Here is a 19,083-nt window from a genome sequence, read left to right as displayed (position 1 = left end):
AACCCCATATTCTTCCTTTGTGGGCTGTGCCCTCCTCCTGGTCCTGCATCTGTGGTGATGCACCTGTTGGAACCATTCTATACCAGGGCCCGGGCATGTTAGTCCTAGTCCAGCTGTCTTCCTGTTGACCCTGCAAGGAGCCCCAGATGGCAACAGGACAGCCTGCAGACAGTCAGCCTGGGGGCTCAAAGAAGCCAAACTGCCTCCAGACAGGGCAAAGGTCACGGGGCTTGTTCTTGCTCACAAGGCACAGCCCCACCTGCCCCCTCAGTAGGGCCCAGAGAGGCCTGAACTGCAGGTCCTGAAGTCGGGAGGCCACCTGCCCCTGGGTCCAGGGCCTCTCATTGGTGTCCTCCCCTCCTCTTCCCCTCCTCTCTCTGGAGCAGCCCCGGAATCAGCCCTCGTCCCCACCTGCTCCTGGTGTGCCCCAGTGCAGGCCCTTGTCTTCTTCTCCCAGCTCCTGCCCAGCTCCCTGATGCCCACATCACGTTCCCCTGCAAGACCTCTCCTTGCGACCCCGCATGTCCCCACCTTGGACCCTTCCTCTCAAAGTAGCCCCTGCCTTCCCCTCCTACACCAGAAATACAGACTCATTTCGGGTTCCAAAACAATCTGTCACCTACAGTGACACTGCCTGCCCTGAAACACACAAGGCCACCAGGCCCCTGCCCCAGGCGGAGACTACAGGGCAGCCTCCGTGTGTTCCTGGGGACAGAGCCCTCTGGAGCCATCTCAGGCAGAGGGGCCTCTACCCCTCTGGAGGTGACGGCCAGGCCCTGGAGCTTCCTCACAGCCACATCTGCTTTTCAGGGCAAACTGGACACCTTGTGTGACTTTGTGCAAAGCTGCAACCAGATCCCATTGATGTGGTGTCAGCCCAGGAATGCGGTAAGCAGGGGCACAGGGATGTTCCCTGGGCAGGCGCCCTTTTCTCTTTGCCCTTGGCAGCTGAGCTCAGGGACTATGGGTCAGAAAGCCCTGTCCAGGCATCTTCCGAGAGGATGCCCCAGAGGAGGAGACGCGGTGCTCATGAGCCTCCCGTGTGGATTCTGGGTGGGGCGCCTGCATTTCCTTGCTGGTTCCCATCAGAAGGACAAGAAGCTTTCTTGGGGAGAGTGTTACCCAGTGCCTCCAAACTTAAGTGAAAGAGGCTGGAGAAGGAGGCAGGCCAGCAAGTTCTCCTGACCCCCAGCCATTATCCCTCCCCACCAAGCTCCCCAACCTGTGTCTGCTGGATCCACACCCTCATCCTCTGAGACTCTCCTTGGCAGCTCCCTCATGTGCCAGGAATGCTGGAGGGCATGGTGACACCCCCATGTTGTTGGCCAACATTGCGTGCTTTTGCCAGCTAGTAGAATCCCTCCACGTGCCACTGCCTGTGACAACGGGGAGAAGCCTGCATGTTACAGGTGTCCCCCTTGGAATTTAATAGCTGTGATGGCTAATTGTTACAGAGTTTCTCCTATGCCAGCTGCCAGTCTAAGAACTTTCCATAATTTCACATTCAATCCTGCCAGTAACTGTACATGCAGGTACTAATATGCCACTTTTTCCAAGGGGGAACTAAGGCACAGAGAAATCAAGCAACTTGCCCCAGGTCACAGAACCTGGGAGTGGCAGAGCTGGAGTTGAACCCCAGGGCCTGCCACCACCCTTCTTATTGCCGTGCCCCCCATCAGGTCAGCACTCATGAAACCATAATGGTTTCCCCAAAACCAATGCAGGGCTCAGAATTAGGGCCCATGAAGAGCATGCTCCTGGCTTGCCTGGAAATCAAGTGCCTAAGTTTCCCCATGATCAGAACCTCAGACTGGGCCAGGTGCCTGGAGGACGTGGTGTCCCCAGTATCTATAGTGAGGGTTGCATTAGTCATTTTCTTAGTTCAGGCAAGCATGACTCTCCCTGGTGGCCAAGTGAGCATTAGGATTCCTGGGCATGCCTGGGAGTGGGGACCCTGTCGAGGAGACACACTGGATGTGTGCTGACACACATCCAGGCTTGCCTGGGAATCATTCCCTGGGCTTCCCCATGATCACACCCTTTTCAAAGACTGGGCCCAGTGCCTAGAGAATGTTGTGGTCCCCAGTATCTGTAGTGAGGACTTCCCTGGTCACATTCAATGAATACTCACTGTCTGGCTGGGCAGATGGACGTTCAGAATGCTGAGCAGTATCATTCTCTTCCCACACCAAGAGACCGATGGGTTCTGCTGCCATCTTCCCATCACCCATGGGAAGGTACCCCTACACTCCCTGACTTTGGGGGACCTGGATCCTGGCCTGAGGGCTGAGATGAAGGCTTATCCCTTCATCACATACTCCCACAGAAAGCCTGGGAAACACTGGAGCTGCAAGGCCTCTTCCTTGCTTCCCAGGTCCCCAGTCCAACAGAGAACATCAAGTCCAATACCAGAGGGAAAGGGTGTTCTGAGTCAGAAAACCTGGGGTGGCTGGGGGACACAGGGAAGACTTCCAGCAGCTGAACAGAGTCTTAAAATAGCAGCCCAGCCTGGAAACCAGCACCCAGGAGAAGAAGGGCATCAAGAAAGGCCTACTGTGTTGGTCCAAAGGGTTTAAATCCCTTGAGCCAAAGACACCAAAGCCTTCTGGTCCTAATTCCAGTGGCTTCCCAGTGACCTTCTTTCTCTTCTTTTCCTACAGGGGAAGTATATCATCTTCAACTTCATGAATCCCCTCTGCAGGCAGTTGCCCTATAGCCCAAACATTTGCCTTCCACCCAGCCAGGAGTGCTTTCCTCTCAACAGCTGCTGTTCACAATGCCAACACCCCTCCTTCATATGCTCCCAGCCACCCTCCAGGATGCTGTCACTGCTCCCTCCTCCTGCCCATGCACTCTCCAGAACTACTTTGTCACTCCCAGCCCCATAACCCAGCCTCTAAAGTCCCCAAGACCCAAGACTGTTAAGAGCTCTTTGTGTACCGAATTGGATATATATATATTGAGTCTTGGTTTACGATCAAAGGAGTTGGAATTGTGGCTGATCAACAAGAATTTGTTGCCTGGTAAGCATTGTTTCGCTGTATGTGACGTATCTATACTGCTCCTGCCAGGACAAAGCACCCTGTCGTTCTGTGGATGCAGACGTTGATGCGCCCGAGTCCCCACAGCCCACTCTTTATCTGTCATGTGGAGATTTAGCCAAATTCTGTTCTTTGAGGAAAACCCATAGTGTCTTTGAAATGTGAATATGCCCTGTGTCAACCAGTCATTGGCTATTATTTAATATTTGGGGCAAGTTACTTAATCTCTCTGTGTTTCAATTACCTCATTGAAAAGATGGAGATAATGGTGACTTCTCTACAGGATGGCCTTTAGGGTGATGGTGTGCACTGCAGTGTGCCTAGCACAGGGCCAGGTCCCTACTAAAGACTCAGATGTCCAGTAGCTAATGTCTTTGTTTTTTGTTTTAGGAGTGGACAGAAAGATGAGCTCAGAGACATCAAGAAATATCTGGTGAGGTCAGGACAGTCAGAATGGAAACCATGCCTGAGCCTTTCAGCTCTGGCCACCAGGGCATGGGGTTGGTATACCCCCAGGTCCACCACCCACATAACCTCCAAAACACCAATGGGAAAAGCCATGGTATTTACTACCTCCTTCAAAAATGTTAGTTCCTTTTCCATACCCTTAATATTTCTCATGATACAAAGGAGAACCGTGGTGCCCACTTTCCTGAGCTTTCAAATCTGCTTCCCTCCTGACAGAGGCAGACTTCCCAGTTGTTCAAACCCTTTCTCATTAAGTCTGTGTTGACCTGATCAAAGTTTTTCTTCTACACTAACATGTTTGAAAACCATCCATAGACAAGGCTCCATTTTTAAAATTCCAGAACATGGGAGTGACGTTATAGCATTTCCCTGGACCATGGTGTCTGAAAAGGGCAGGAGAAATTACTACATTCTGACCTCACCACCCCTCTCCCAGGCTGTCATTGCACTACAGTGAAAGGGTTCCCTTCGGCCTATGGTTTCTCTGGGGCAGGGCGGGGGAGGCGGAGAGAGAGACTAAGGTGGACATCTAGCCTTTCCCACCTTTATGGGACACTCCCAGAAAACCTACTCTGGTCTCCCTAACCAGAAGCACAGGTGTAAGCTGTAGGGATTGAGTGTGGAATTTGATTTGGATGGAATAGATAGGAAGGTCTCATAGCAACCAGTGTTCAGAAATTGGCAGATTGTGTTCCCCCTCTTGGTGATCCCTGAGTACAGATACTAGCAAGTAGTTCTCAAAGAGAACCAAGCCAATGGTCCCATCTAGTCAAGGAAACTTTGGGCAGTTCTGCCTGATTCAGGCCTCCAGCCAGCAAGCCATGCAGCCCTTACAGCCTGTTGTAGCCCTTCACCCAGGCAGGGAAGCAAATTTCTACCCCCATCTACGAGTGAATATGGCCTCCAGTTCACAGTCAGGAAGCCTAACCAGAATACCTGAAAGCTGCATAGCTCATCTTATTGCACTGCTTACAGTGGCATCCAAGCAAAGAATGCATCCAGCGACTCTTCCCAACTGCAGGACCAAAGTGGTGGCCCTATCTGGCCAGAGAACTTCGTGGGCAGTTCTGCCTGATTTTTGTCTATAACCAATGAACCATCTTGGAGTCTGTTCTGCTGTCCTGCCTAGAGAGGGAAATGGGTTCATGGCCCCACATGCTACTGAGTAGAGCACTAGGCAGTCTGACCAGAGAACTTGGGCAACTACAGAGCCCATTCTACAACCACACTGGTGCATGGAATCAAGAAAACAGTGCTATCCGACTGTTCCCAGCCAGTATCACTCCACTGACCTCAGGGCTTGGACAGTGGCCTCACCCAAATAGAAAGCCTGATAGCAAGCCCCACTTACTCAAATACACTGTCTACTGACCCTTCCAGAACCTCAAGCTGAGCTGACTTGTGAAGAACTGTGTCTGCCGGAGCAAACTTGTAAAGTCAGGACTAAGAGACTGTTTAGTCAAATGTGTACATACCAACACAATGAATCTGAAAATCACAATCAGGTAAACATGACACAGTGAGTACAAACTAATAAAGTTCCAGTAACTGACTTTAAAGAAATGGAGATATATGAACTTTATGGCAGAGAATTCAGAATAATCATTTTAAAGAACTTTAGTGAACTACATGAACACACAGGCACAAAACTAAACAAAATTAGGAAAAACAATACATGAACAAAATGAGAAGATCAGCAAGGAAATCGAAACATTGTGAAAAGAAAGCCTTACCGAGATGGAGTCAGAAGGCCAACATGGAATCTACCCCAAAAACCAAGAGCACACTTTACACACTGTATGTTAGACAATGTGACAATAAATTATACTAAAAAATTTTTAAAAATTTTTTTAATTGAAAAGGCCAACAGGGGGAGCTCTCAGGCCCTACCTCTCCTCCTCAATTTCAGACTCCATAGGAAGAGAAAGTCCACAACTACTTTACTATGCTGACAGGAGGAAGAAACGTTTTCCTCCTTCCCCAGCAACAGCCCTGCCAATGAGAGACTGTCTCAACTCAGCCAATGGAAACTCACTAAACTTCAGATTCCCAGTTTACTCCAGTGACTTTTTTTTTTATAACAGCCCTCCAAACTTCCCTTTTCCTCTATTTAAAGAGCAGTCCTCTCCTTTGTTCTCAGGATTTGCCTGTGGTTTTGCAGTAGCTTGCCTGTTCCAAATTGCAGTTCTCTGCTATTCCTGGTAAAATAACTGACAGTTTTATTTCTAAGGTTAACAATAATTGGTGATCAGAAGTGGGATCTAGAGAAGACCCCCAACAATTCCAAGGCTGGTGAGCAAACAGATGGTGGTACCCCCAGAGCTAATTGGACTCACTGCTTTCTTGCCAACCCTGGAGTTTGAGGGTAAGTTTTCTCCTGGATTTTGTGCTCCACTCTCTGTGTATGAGTTCTCCTGGTTTTATTCAGAATCTGTTTTCAGGCCTTGTCCTTTCTGTGAGTATAGCCTTTGGCCTGACACGTTTTTGGAAATGGACTATTGCTATTGAACTGTACTGGCCTTTGGTCTGATTCCTTTGGGAACTAGCCCATTCCTATTGAAACTGCACCATTTAGAAATTGTTCTTTTTGCTCTAGATTAACAACAACAATAACAACAACAACAAACCCTCCAAGAATGGGATCCCAGTCATCAAAATGCTTTGAGACTTTCCCCACCTCCACTGGGACTTTAGATTTAAGATCTGTGGTGCCTCCTCATGCACATTTATAACTAAGTGGACCAACTTAACCAAAAGTAATTTAGAACTGCATCGACCACTGTGGGGAATTTTCAGTCTCCCACACTTGTTTTTTTCAAAATTAAATTAGAAAGTCATGGCTTCAGCTAACAAAAACAAATGAAAACAAACAAGCAAATTGAATGGGATGTCTGTTTTAACTGGTATCTTGAAACTTCCAAACATTTTCAGGATTCTAAGTTTGCCTCTGTCTTTTTGGGGGGTGTTTTAATTCATTTACTCCTAATCAAAAATTCATTTTGATACATAATATATACAAAATTCAAAAGTTATAGAGGGTATGCAATGAAAAAGAAGTCTCCCCGCCACTACGCCTGCCCAGTGCCCTTCCTGGAAGGCAGCCTCAGTTACAAACCCCTCTGTTTCTTTCCAAAGTTAATCAATGTATACATAAGTATATATGTGCATAGTATTTTATTTTTTCTTTTATTTTTTAATTTTTACTTTATTTAATTTCAAGTTAGTTTACATACAGTGTAGTATTGGTTTTAGGAGTAGAATCCAGTGATTCATCTCCTACATATGACACCCAGTGCTCATTCTAACAAGTACCCTCCTTAATACCCATCACCATTTAGCTCATCCCCCCACTCACCTCCCTTCCAGCAACCCTCAACTTTTTCTCTTTAAGAGTCTCTTGTGGTTTGTCTCCCTCTGTTTTATCCCTCCCTCCCTTAATTTTTCCTTAATTTCTCTTGTGTTCATCTGTTGTGTTTCTTAAATTCCACATGTGAGTGAAATCATAAAATATTTGTCTTCCTCTGATGGACTTATTTTTCTCGGCATAATACACTCTGTTTCCACCCACATTGTTCCAAATGGCAAGATTTCATTCGTTTTCATCACCAAGTAATATTTCAGTGTGTGTGTGTGTGTGTGTGTGTGTGTGTGTGTGTGTGTATATACATATATACATGTATATGTATATGTATATGTATATGTATATGTATATGTATATGTATATACGTATATGTATATATATACGGCATATCTTCTTTACTCATTCATCAGTAAATGGACATTTGGGGTCTTTCCATAATTTGGCTATTGTTGATAGTTCTGCTATAAACATTAGGGTGCAAGTACCATATCAATTCAGCATTTTTGTATCCTTTGGATAAATACCTAGTAGTGCAATTGCTGGGCTCTAAGGTACTTCTATTTTTAATTTTTTGAGGAAACTCCATGCTGTTTTGCAGAGTGGTGCACCAGTTTGCATTCCCATCGGCAGTGCAAGAGGGTTCCCCTTTCACCACATCCTTGCCAACATCTGTTGTTAACTGAGTTGTTAATTTTAGCCATTCTGACAGGTGTGAGATATGTCATTGTGGTCTTGATTTGTACTTCCCTGATTATGAGTGGTGTTGAACATCTTCTCACGTGTCTATTAGCCATCTGGATATCTTCTTTGGAAAAGTGTCTGTTCATGTCTTCTTCCCATTTCTTCATTGGATTATTTGGGGGGGGGTGTTGAATTTGATAAGTTCTTTATAGATTTTGGGTACTACCCTTTATCTGATAGGTCATTTGCAAATATCTTCTCCCATTCCATTAGTTGCCTTTTAGTATTGTTGATTGTTTCCTTCACTATGCAGAGACTTTTTATCTTGGTGAGGTCCCAATAGTTCATTTTTGCTTTTATTTCCCTTGCCTCCAGAGACATGTCTAGTAAGACGTTGCTGCATCCAAGTTCAAGAGATTGCTGCCTGTTTTCTCCTCCAGGATTTTGATGGTTTTCTGTCTCACATTTAGGTATTTCATCAATTTTGAATTTATTTTTGTGTATGATGTAAGAAAGTGGTCCAGTTTCATTCTTCTGCATGTCACTGCCCAGTAGTTCTCCAAGCACCATTTACTGAAGAGACTGTATGTTTTCAATTGGATAACTCTTTCCTATTTTGTCAAAGGTTAGTTGGCAGTACATTTGTGGATGAATTTCTGGGTTCTCCATTCTGTTCCTTTGATCTATGTATCTGTTTTTGTGCCAATACCATACCTTTTTGATGATTACAGCTTTGTAAGACAGCTTCGAGTCTGGAATTGTGATACCTCCAGCGTTGGTTTTCTTTTCAACTCTACTTTGGCTAGTCAGAGTCTTTTCTAGTTCCATACAAATTTTAGGATTGTTTGTTTTAGCTCTGTGAAGAATACTGGTGTTATTTTTATAGGGATTGCATTGACTGTGTAAATTCTTTGGGTAGTATCGACATTGTAGTAATATTTGTTCTTCCAGTCAATGAGCATGGAATGTTTTTCCACTTCTTTGTGTCTTCTTCAATTTCATTCATAAGCTTTCTATAGTTTTCAGCATACAGCTCTTTTGCCTCTTTAGGTTTATTCCTAGGTATCTTATGGTTTTTGGTGCAATTATAAATCAGACTGATTCTTTGATACCTCTTTCTGCTGCTTCCTTATTGGTGTATAGAAATGCAACTGATTTCTGTACATTAATTTTATATCCTGTAGCTGCTGAATTCATGTATCATCAGTTTTTTGGTGGAGTCCTTCGAGTTTTCCATGTCATTTGCAAAGAGTGAAAGTTTGACTTTTTCCTTGCCAATTTGGTTGTATTATATTTCTTTTTGTTTGACTGCTGAGGCTAGGACATCCAGTTCTATGTTGAACAACAGTGGTGAGAGTGGACATCCCTGCCATATTCCTGACCTTAGGGGAAAAACTCTCAATTTTTCCTCACTGAGGATGATTTTAGCTGTGGGCCTTTCATATATGGCTTTTGTGATGTTGAGGTATATTCCTTCTATCCATATTTTCTTGAAGGTTTTTATCAAGAAAGGATGCTGTATTTTGCCAAATGCTTTTCCTCCATCATATTGACAAAATCATATGGTTCTTATCCTTTCTTTCATTATGTGGTGTATAACATTGATTGATTTGCAAATATTGAACCATCCCTGAGACCAGGAATAAATCCCACTTGATCATGGTGAATAATTCTTCTACTGTTCTGTTGCATTCAATTTGCTAGTATCTTGTTGAGAATTTTTTTCATCCTGGTTCATCAGGGATATTGGCCTGTAATTCTCCTTTCTGGTGGGACCTTTGTCCAGTTTTTGAATCAAGTTAATGCTGGCTTCATACAATGAGTGTGGAAACTTTCCTTCCATTTCTATTTTTTGGAACAGTTTGATGAGAATAGATATTAAGTCTTCTTTAAATATCTGGCAGAATTCCCCTGGGAAGCCATCTGGCCTAAGACTCTTACTGTTGGGAGATTTTTGATAACTGATTAATTTCTTTGCTGGTTATGAGCCTGTTCAAATTTTCTGTTTCTTCCTGTTCGAGTTTTGGTAGTGTGTGAGTTTCTAATAATTTGTCATTTTTTCCAGATTGTCCACTTAGTTTGCATATAATTTTTCATCATATTCTCTTATAATTGTTTGCGTTTCTGTGGTGTTGGTTGTGATCTATCCTCTTTCATTCATGATTTTATCTATTTGCATCCTCTCATTTTTTTCTTTTTGAGAAGTCTGGCTAGGACATTATCAATTTTGTTTATTCTTTCAAAAAACCAACTTTTAGTTTCATTGATTTTTTTCTACCGGGTTGTTTTTTTGTTTGTTTTTATAGTTTATTTATGCTCTCATCTTTAATATTTCATTTCTTCTGCTGGCTTTTGCCTTTATTTGTTGCTCCTTTTCTAGCTCCTTTAGTTGCAAGGTGAGGTTGTGTATATAGGACCTTCCTTGCTTCTTGAGATAGGTCTGAATTGCAATGTAGTTTCCTCTTAGGACTTCCATTGCTGCATTCCAGAGTATTTGGACTGTCTTGTTTTATCTTCATTTGCTTCCATGTTTTTTTTTATTTCTTCTTTAATTTCCTGGTGAATCCATTCATTCTTTAGTAGCATATTCATTAACTTCCATGTCTGTGAGGGCTTTCCAAATTTTTTCTTGTGGTTGATTTCAAGTTTCATAGTATTGTGATCTGAAAATATGCATGGTATGATCTCAATCCTTGTGTACCTGTTGAGGGATGATTTGTGACCCAGTATGTGATTTATTCTGGGGAATGTTCCATGTGCATTGCACTCAAGAAGAATGTGTATTTTGCTGCTTTAGGATGAAATGTTCTGAATATATCAGTTAAGTCCATCTGCCCAGTGTGTCATTCAAAGCCTTTGTTTCCTTGTTGATTTTATGCTTAGATGATATGTTCATTGCTGTAAGTAAGGTAGTAAAGTCTCCTACTATTGTGGTATTATTATCAATTTTCTTTATGTTTATGATTAATTGGTATATATATTTGAGTGCTTTCAAAATGGGGGCATAAATATTTACAATTATTAGATCTTGATGGATACACCCCTTAAAAATGATATAATGCCCTTCTTCGTCTCTTATTATAGTCTTTGTTTTAAAAAAAAGTTTCTCCCAGGGGCGCCTGGGTGGCTCAGTTGGTTGAGCATTTGACTTCAGCTCAGGTCATGATCTCACAGTTCATGGGTTCAGGCCCCACATCAGGCCCTGTGCTGACAGCTTGGAGCCTGGAGCCTGCTTCAGATTCTGTGTCTCCCTCTCTCTCTGCCCCTCCCCTGCTCGTGCTCTTTCTCTGTCTCTCAAAAATAAATAAACATTAAAAAAATTTAAGTAAAATAAAATATAGTTTGTCTGGGGTGCCTGGGTGGCTTTGTTAAGTGTCTGACTTCAGCTCAGGTCATGATCTTACAGTTCATGGATTCAAGCCCCAAAGTGGGCTCTATGATGACAGCTCAGAGCCTACAGCCTTTGGATTCTGTGTCTCCCTCTCTCTCTGCCCGTCCCCCACTTGTACTCTTTCTCTCTCTTTCAAAAAAATAATCAACATTTAAAAAATTTTTTAAAATATGTCTGATATAAGTATGGCTACTCCAGATTTCTTTTGATGTCCATTAGTAGGATAGATGATGGTTCTCCATCCCCTCACTTTCAATCTGCAGGTTTCTTTAGGTCTAAAATGAGTCTCTTATAGGCAGCATATAGATGGATCTTATTTTTTTATCCTTTCTGATACCCTATATTTTGATTGGAGTATTTAGTCCATTTGCATTCAGATTGATTATTGAAAGATATGAATTTAGTGTCATTGTGTTACCTGTAGAGTTGGTGTTTCTGGTGATGTTCTCTGATACTTTGTAATGTTTGTTGCTTTGCTCTTCTTTTTTTTCTTCCTCCACTTAGAGTCCCCCTTAAAACTTCTTGCAGTGTTTGTTTAGTTGTCGTGAACTCCTGGAGTTTTTGTTTGGGAACCTCTTTATCTTTCATTCTATTCTGAATGACAGCTTTGTTGAATAAAGGATTCTAGGATGCATATTTTTCCTAGTCAGCACATTGAATGTTTCCTGCACTTCCTTTCTGGCCTGCCAAATTTCTGTGGACAGGTTTGCTGCTAAACTTATGTGTTTACCCTTGTAGGTTAAAGATGTGTTCTCCCTAGCTTCTCTAATAATTCTTTATCTTTGTATTTTGCAAGTTTCATTATGATATGTCATCGTTTTGACCTGTTTTTATTGATTTTGAAGAGAATTCCCTGTGCCTCTGGACTAGGATGCCTGTTTCCTTCCCCCAGATTAGGGAAGTTCTCAGCTAAACATTGTTCAAATAAACCTTCTGCCCCTTTTTCCCCTCTCTTCTTCTTCTGGGATTCCTATGATACAGATATTGTTTCATTTCATGAAATAACTTAGTTCTCTAAGTCTCCCCTCATACTTTAGTAATTTCCTTTCCCTCTTTTTTTCAGCTTCATTATTTTCCATAATTTTATCTTCTATTTCACCTATTCTCCCTTCTGCTTCTTCAATCCTTGCTGTCATTGTATGCAACTTATTTTGCATCTCAGTTATAGCATTTTTTATTTCATCATGACTAGTTCTTAGGTCTTTGATCTCTACCACAAGGTTTCTCTGGTGTCTTCTATGCTTTTTTTCAAGCCCAGATATTAGTCTTATGACTGTTGCTCAAAATTCTTGTTTAGATATATTGGTTATATCTGTTTTGAGCAAGTCCCTGGCTGAGACTTTTTCTTGGCTTTTCTCTTGGGTAGAATTTCTCCATCTTGTCATTTTGTCTAAGTTTCTGCCTTTTGCATGTTTTAAAAGCTTATTATGTTTCATGCACCTAAGAATACTATTATATTAAAAAGGATTCATACACTGCCCAGGGCCTGGCACATCAGAAAGTGTTTCTGGTATATGCTGTGTGCACTCTACTTTTGCATTTTGGCTGCTCTTTCCCACTGGTCAGTCCTTTGGAGAGCTCCTCCCTGCTTCCAGTGGTGGAATGTTTGGACCTTTAATTAGGTGTGCTCTGATTTGTTTGCTGAAACAATCCTGGGGAAAAAGGGAGGGGGAACCTGATCCCATAAAAAGAGAAAAGGAAAGGGAAACAAAAACAAACAAACAAAAACAGAATAAAAAAAAACTGTAAGGCTGATTCCAAACAAGCAAACAATAAGAATGGGGGGAAAAAGCAGAAGAAAAGGGAAAAGAAGGAAAAAGAAAAGAATAAAAAAGCCTGATCCAAAAAAAAAATAGATGAAATGACAAAAAACAAATAAACTATGAGCCCAATTCCAAAAGGAAAAAAGAGCTCTCTGTGGTTGCATGGAAGGTGCTGGCTGTGCTTGTCTGAAGGAGAGTCAGAGTCAGTATTGCCCCAGTAAATAAGCAGTTGCCAGGCACCAAGGGGCAGGGTTTCATGTAAGCCATTTCCACTTCCAGTGGGGGTTGCTGTGTTGCTCCCTGAAGTCCCACCATGTTGGTGTTTGGGGGTAAATGGCGCCACCCCAATCTCGAATGCCTGGACCAGGAATCACAACCCCCACTATTCAGGTAGCTCTCACAGAATAGCGAGGGCAGTAGCTCACCCTGAGCCACAGCTCTCCTGCATTTTTTCTTTGGCACGTGGCTAGGTCCCACAACCCAAAGTCTTAAAGGACCTAGCATGGTGTGGATCCCTTCCTCCAAAGTAGAGCCTCTCCACCCTGCTGATAAAAGGCCTTTGGCTGGCACCTAGAAGGTCTTTTGTCCTCAGAGAGGCAATCAACTCTCTTCCAAAAGTACTCCAGGAAGGGGATCGTTCTCTCCCAGTGCACCCCAGAGATCTCTACACCCCACTATGCACTCCAGGGCTAGCTCCCTCCTCCCCAGGAACACACACCACAGCTCTGCTCTAGAAAAAGTCACACACTTCCAAAACCTCAGAGTTTGAGCTCCAAAAGCTGTTTGCAAAAATGAACTGGGACACTTAGTACTTCTCGCTCCCTAGTCCATGTTCCAGAGAGGTTTTCCTCTTGTGCTAATATCAATGCCACACTATCTCAATGCCTCTCTCTTTCTCTCCACAGAAAGGGTTCCCTCCCTTCCACAGCGCCATCATTTTTCTCTTCCCCAGTTCACATCCACACACCTCTCCTTTGCCAAGCTGTCGCCCTCCAACAGTGGAGATCCTCCTGCCACTCTGCAGATTGATTTTCTGGGTGTTCCAAGTAATCTGACCTCAATACAGCTGTGTCTGAGAGACGAGGAAAGCCCAGTGTCCCCCTACTTCTCTGCCATCTTAACTCCTCCTTCACAAAAACACTATTTCTTAACTGAGGCAAACAATTAAAAGAAGTCAAAATGGTCTCTAAGACCTTTTCCCCCTTCCCCTGTCTTCTTTTTCTGCAGACACTTGGCAGCCACCTTGTGCTCAGACTCCACCTCTATCCTCTCTGCCGAACTTAACTTTTGCTCTAAACCTCTCCCCACAACCTCCTTTCTTGAACATATTAAAATCTGACTCCTTAAAGTTAAGTCTTCTGAGGATCTAAATAAACCCCACATTTCTTATGTTCCTTGGACTATGGCTGAACTGCAAGGCATAAAGAGCCTCCTAAACTAATTGAGGGCCTCCGTAGGTTTGCTGAAGTGCTTCAAACTTACCAACCCAGTTTCTCAGATTTATATCAATTACTCCACATGCTTTTTAGTAAGGTCAAGGCTAAACTCTGGATGAAACTAGTCAAATAATATCCTGGAAAGAATTTAGAGAAACAGCCCCTTAATTTTTGGCAAGATGCTAGAACACTTGCTGAAAATCTCCAGTGAGAAATTACAGTAGCTTTTCCCAAGCCTGTTGACTAGAACAAACTTCAGTCTTGTCCTCAAAAGCCTGATGAACCTGTCCATGACCATTACAACTGAGTATAAATTGTTTTTAAAGGAAATTCTTGTTTTCATTTAGACACTGAATCCACCAAGATAGGACTCAACTCTCTTTATTAATGGACTGAACTGGGAGCTTTCTCCTTTAGATAAAAGGACCAAGAAAGAATGGGAAACTATGTTCACTCCAGATCTAGTGGATTTGGCAAACCAGCTCACTTGCATCCTGTATTACTCACCTGAAAGAAAGACCACAACAATTCTCAGTTTTCAGCCCCAGCAAATGAAGGGCCCTAAAGAGAACTTAAAACCTCCTAGTTTCTGTTATTATTGCAAAGCACCAGAACATTGAGCAAAAGGTTGTTACAAATATAAGGATTCCATACACCTTCAGGCCTCTACTCAGTCTTTCCAGTGTCCTCTTAGTTCCTAATGATGGGTTTCCAAGGAGCTAGAGGGGTGCTTCCCAAATCTCCCTCTTAAATGGCTGAGAAATTGAATGAATTTGTCTCCAGGTAGAGAATGAATTTGTCTCTGTCCTTATTGACACTGAAGCTATGCTCTTGGGGGCTCAACCCCATTCCTATAAAGCAGCCCCAGTCTCAGAGTGCTAAAACAATTCAGATAGTAAGGTTCTGTAATAAACCTCAACAGGTTCCTGTCTCTGAACCTATTCCCTTTTATCTAGGCCCTTTGAGATATACCCACACTTTCCTCCTTAGTTCCTCTACCCCTATTCATTTATTGGGCTGAGATTTCTTAGAAAAGTTATCATGCCAGAATATCTTTCAAAAGGGGGAAATAATCCTGGAATTTGACAGTAGTAATCAAAATAGCCAACCAGGAGAGTTAAGTGACATTTTAACATCTTTTGTTTGCTCCATCTCTGATGGCACTAGAGCTGGGGACAATGATCATGTGTTCCTATTGGATCAGCTACCATCCCCTCTATGGGAAAAATCTACAACTGATACTGGAAGAATCAACACTACATCTCCCATAAAGATTCATATATATCCCTCAAACCCTCTCCCCAGAATTAATCAATACCCTATAAATAAAGAAGCCTTTCAAGGCATTAAGCCCATAATAGAAGATTATGAGAATTAAGGCCTGACTATTCCCTGCACTGGTCTCTGCAGTGCCCCTATTTTCCTGTGAGAAAAACCAATGACTTGGGATGGAAGTTTTTCCAGGATCTTCAAGCAATACGTGGCACTATTATCCCTTGGTACCCTGTTGATCCTAACCTCCGTGTGCCACTAACATCCATTCCCACTGAAAGAACTTTTCACTGTAATTAGTCTATGCAGCACATTTTTAGCATTCCAGTTGAGAAGTATAGCCACTGTCTTTTTGCTTTCACATGGGAAGAATGGAAATACACCAGGACAGTAATGCCCCAGGGTTTCACAGAGTCCTTCTTACTTTTTACAAACCTTAGAAGCTGATTTGGATGATAGAACATTTTCTTCAAGCTCTACTTTGTTAAAAATACTTAGACAGTGTGTTTCAATACTCCCCTTCTCACACCTCTTCACAGGAAGATAGCATCCACCTGTTAAAATCTTTGGCCTTAAAAAGACATAAAAGCTCTAGAGAAAATTGCACTTTGCTCAAATTCAGGTTCAATACTTAGGGCATTTGACCTCAGAGCAAGGAATGCATTTGGATCTAAACAAAACCCTTCACAACTGTTTGATGCTGACATATTACTTTTTGACTCCCCATGACAATGTATACGAATCTCCTCTACCAATTGCGGATTCTTCATGGCTTACTGATGGTTTTTATTTAAAGTATGAAAATGATAAAAATTGTGATTGGTATGCTATTGCAACTTCTTTTTGAAGTCTTTCAGGCAGTACATTTACCTTTGGCTATTTTGGCCCAACAGGCTGAGTTATATGCCTTTGAGCTTGTTACCTTAGTCATGGGTAAAAGCACAAACATTTATACCAATAGTTAGTATGTCTTTGAGGTAGTTCATGACTTTGGAATATTATGGAAACAATGAGGTATTCTTACCTCCAGTTGGGGATAAAATTTAAAATGACTCCTCCGCCCCATATTTATTAGATACCATACATTTGCTGGCTGCTCTGGGTATTATTAAGGTTCCTGGGCATTCCAGGCTCAATCCCTAGAAGCAAAAGTAAGCCACCTCACTGATACTTCCACCAAAAACTCTGCTGTCAAGGAAACCAATAGCCAAACCTCTGTCATATCCAAAGGAATATTCCCCCAAATGATAATTTGAAAAAATTGACAAGAGATACCCAACAGTTGGCCCCAGAAATGGAAAAGCAATATTGGAAATCTAATAACTGTTGGCTTGATAAAAACTCTAGTTTGTATGAAATAACAGTCCAGCCCTACCGGAAATTCTAAAATTCTCACTACTTACCATTGTACATACATTAAACCATTAGTCTACTGAAAAAATGATAGTGTTCATGATCCAGTATTTGTGTGGAGATATTAATAAGACCATAAAAAGCATTAATAAGACCTCTCTTGTCCCACCTGTTCAAAGTATAATCCAGTTAAACCTGTTTGCACAAATAGATTTCATACAGCTTTCCCCATCTTGTGGATGTAAAGATGTTTTAGTCATGGTTTGTATGTTTTTTCACTGGACTGAAGTTTTCCCTTATAGACAGGACAGTGCTTCTTTTGTAGCTCAAATTCTGCAAGAAAATGTTGTCCCTACCTGGGGAACCACCCTCAAACTCCATAATGATTGGGGAACCCATTTTACTGATTGGGTGCCTTGACAAATTTGTGCTGTCTGGAGAGTTTTCACAAGACTTTTATTGTGCATGCCATCCTTAATCCTCAGGGTTAGTCAGACACATAAACATCACTATTAAGACTCATTTGGCAAAATGTGTAGAGACTTTCAACCATCTTGCCAAAAGCACTGCTATTAGTCCTTCTAAATCTCAGATCCATCCCTGTTGATACTCATGGACTCATCCCTTGAGCTAGTCACAGGATGTTGAATGCACTTGGCCCCTGCCTCCTTTGACCCACAATGGATAAAAGGATATATACTTCAATATTGTAAAGCCCTAATGGCTTCTATTTAAAAATAATCATGCTTTGGTAGAACAGTCTTTTCATAGTGTACTCCAAGATGTTGACCTTAGGCATCATACCTTGCAACCTGGAGATTTTGTCTATTGGAAAGGACACCTCCAGAAAGACTCTTTATCTTTGCTAGAAAGGTTCTTATCAGGAACTACTAACCAACCCTTGTGCTGCCAAACTCCAGGAATAGATTCTTGGATTCATATGACACATCTAAAGAAAGCACCAAACCTGATTGGACCTGTACTCATTCTGGTGATGAGAAAGTAAGGATTTCCTAGAGTTGAAGCAGATGACATCTGACAAGACAGCTTTCCCAAGATGTCTGGACCAGTCTTTATTCTCACTGTTGTTTCTTCTATCTCTTTTCTAGGGTGGGGGCGGGGGGACCCTTATATTCCTTTCCCTAACTCTTGCAAAAGGGAGAAAACTCTTCCATGATTATAGTCTTTTAGAAACAGCCTTATCATGATCCTATAACAAATAACTCTTCCACCTGCTTTTTCTGAAGGGTCAGAAGGTTCAGAATTCACAAAAGTCTTTTCTTTATCTGAACTATGAACTGACCCTGGACTCTTATCCAAATTCATGATTTCTGAATTTACAAGTTTACAGATTGTATTACTGACAATACATTTGATTGTAAACAGTTCTTTTGAGAGAAATAGTTTTTAAACATTTTTGAAGTTTTGCTATTCTTGCAAAAAGTTCATTAGTTATTGCTTTATGTTTATACCTACACCGTATCTTCCCAAATGCACTCAGTTTTTTTCAGTATATTCTGCAGTGTTCACTATTCCATTTTCATGGCTGCTGTAAACAGAAACTTCCAGGAAAGATACATGACTTTGGGTTAGCCTTCATAGGAAAAACTTTCCTCCCCTAAGTCAGAATAAGTGCCAATAAATGTTTCAGTTGGTGGTTTGCAGACCTAGAGTGGAGTCCTGGCTTAGAACTATAATGCAATTTGGAATTGTCACATTACTTTTTATTCTTTAATTGTCTGTCAGACTTTGTATAGATGACATATCCCATAAGGTGATGCTGACTCAACACTTAAAAAATTTTTTTAATGTTTATGTATTTTTTTTAATTTTTTTTTCAACGTTTATTTATTTTTGGGACAGAGAGAGACAGAACATGAACGGGGGAGGGGCAGAGAGAGAGGGAGACACAGAATCAGAAACAGGCTCCAGGCTCCGAGCCTTCAGCCCAGAGCCCGACGCGGGGCTCAAATTCACGGACCGCGAGATCGTGACCTGGCTGAAGTCGGACGCTTAACCGACTGCGCCACCCAGGCGCCCCAAATGTTTATGTATTTTTGAGAGTGAGAGAGAAAGCACAATAAGGGGAGGGGCAGACAGAGAGAGAGGAAGACACAGAATCTGAAGCAGGCTCCAGGCTCCAAGCAGTCAGCACAGAGCCCAACGCAGGGCTCACACTCACCAACTGCAAGATCATGACCTGAGCTGATGTCAGACACTTAACTGACTGGCTAGCTCAACACTTTGAGATGATTTCCAACACTTATGACATTGAGAAGATACAGATTTTATTTTCTTTTAATGTTTATTTATTTTT

At 42.2% G+C, this 19,083-nt stretch overlaps 1 protein-coding gene across 8 annotated transcripts in view; it reads left to right on the top strand.

Annotated features, from left to right (window-relative positions):
• Positions 1–19,083, top strand: part of LOC102900063 (anthrax toxin receptor-like) — a 117,720-nt gene that overhangs the window by 58,643 nt on the left and 39,994 nt on the right. For 6 of the 8 annotated variants that reach the window (XM_045040267.1, XM_045040265.1, XM_045040263.1 and 3 more), the window contains 2 exons: positions 811–888; positions 2,661–3,027. In XM_045040267.1, coding sequence (XP_044896202.1) covers positions 811–888; positions 2,661–2,888 — 306 coding nt within the window. In that variant the 3' untranslated portion in view covers positions 2,889–3,027. Of the gene's footprint in view, positions 1–810; positions 889–2,660; positions 5,875–19,083 lie in introns of those variants that run through there. The other 2 variants (XM_045040261.1, XM_045040260.1) reach the window with 1 other exon arrangement.

Source organism: Felis catus, chromosome D2, assembly GCF_018350175.1.
Source record: "Felis catus isolate Fca126 chromosome D2, F.catus_Fca126_mat1.0, whole genome shotgun sequence".
Taxonomy (NCBI): domain Eukaryota; kingdom Metazoa; phylum Chordata; class Mammalia; order Carnivora; family Felidae; genus Felis; species Felis catus.
The sequence above is the reverse complement of the archived record's forward strand: the minus strand, read 5'-3'. Positions and strand labels throughout refer to the sequence as shown.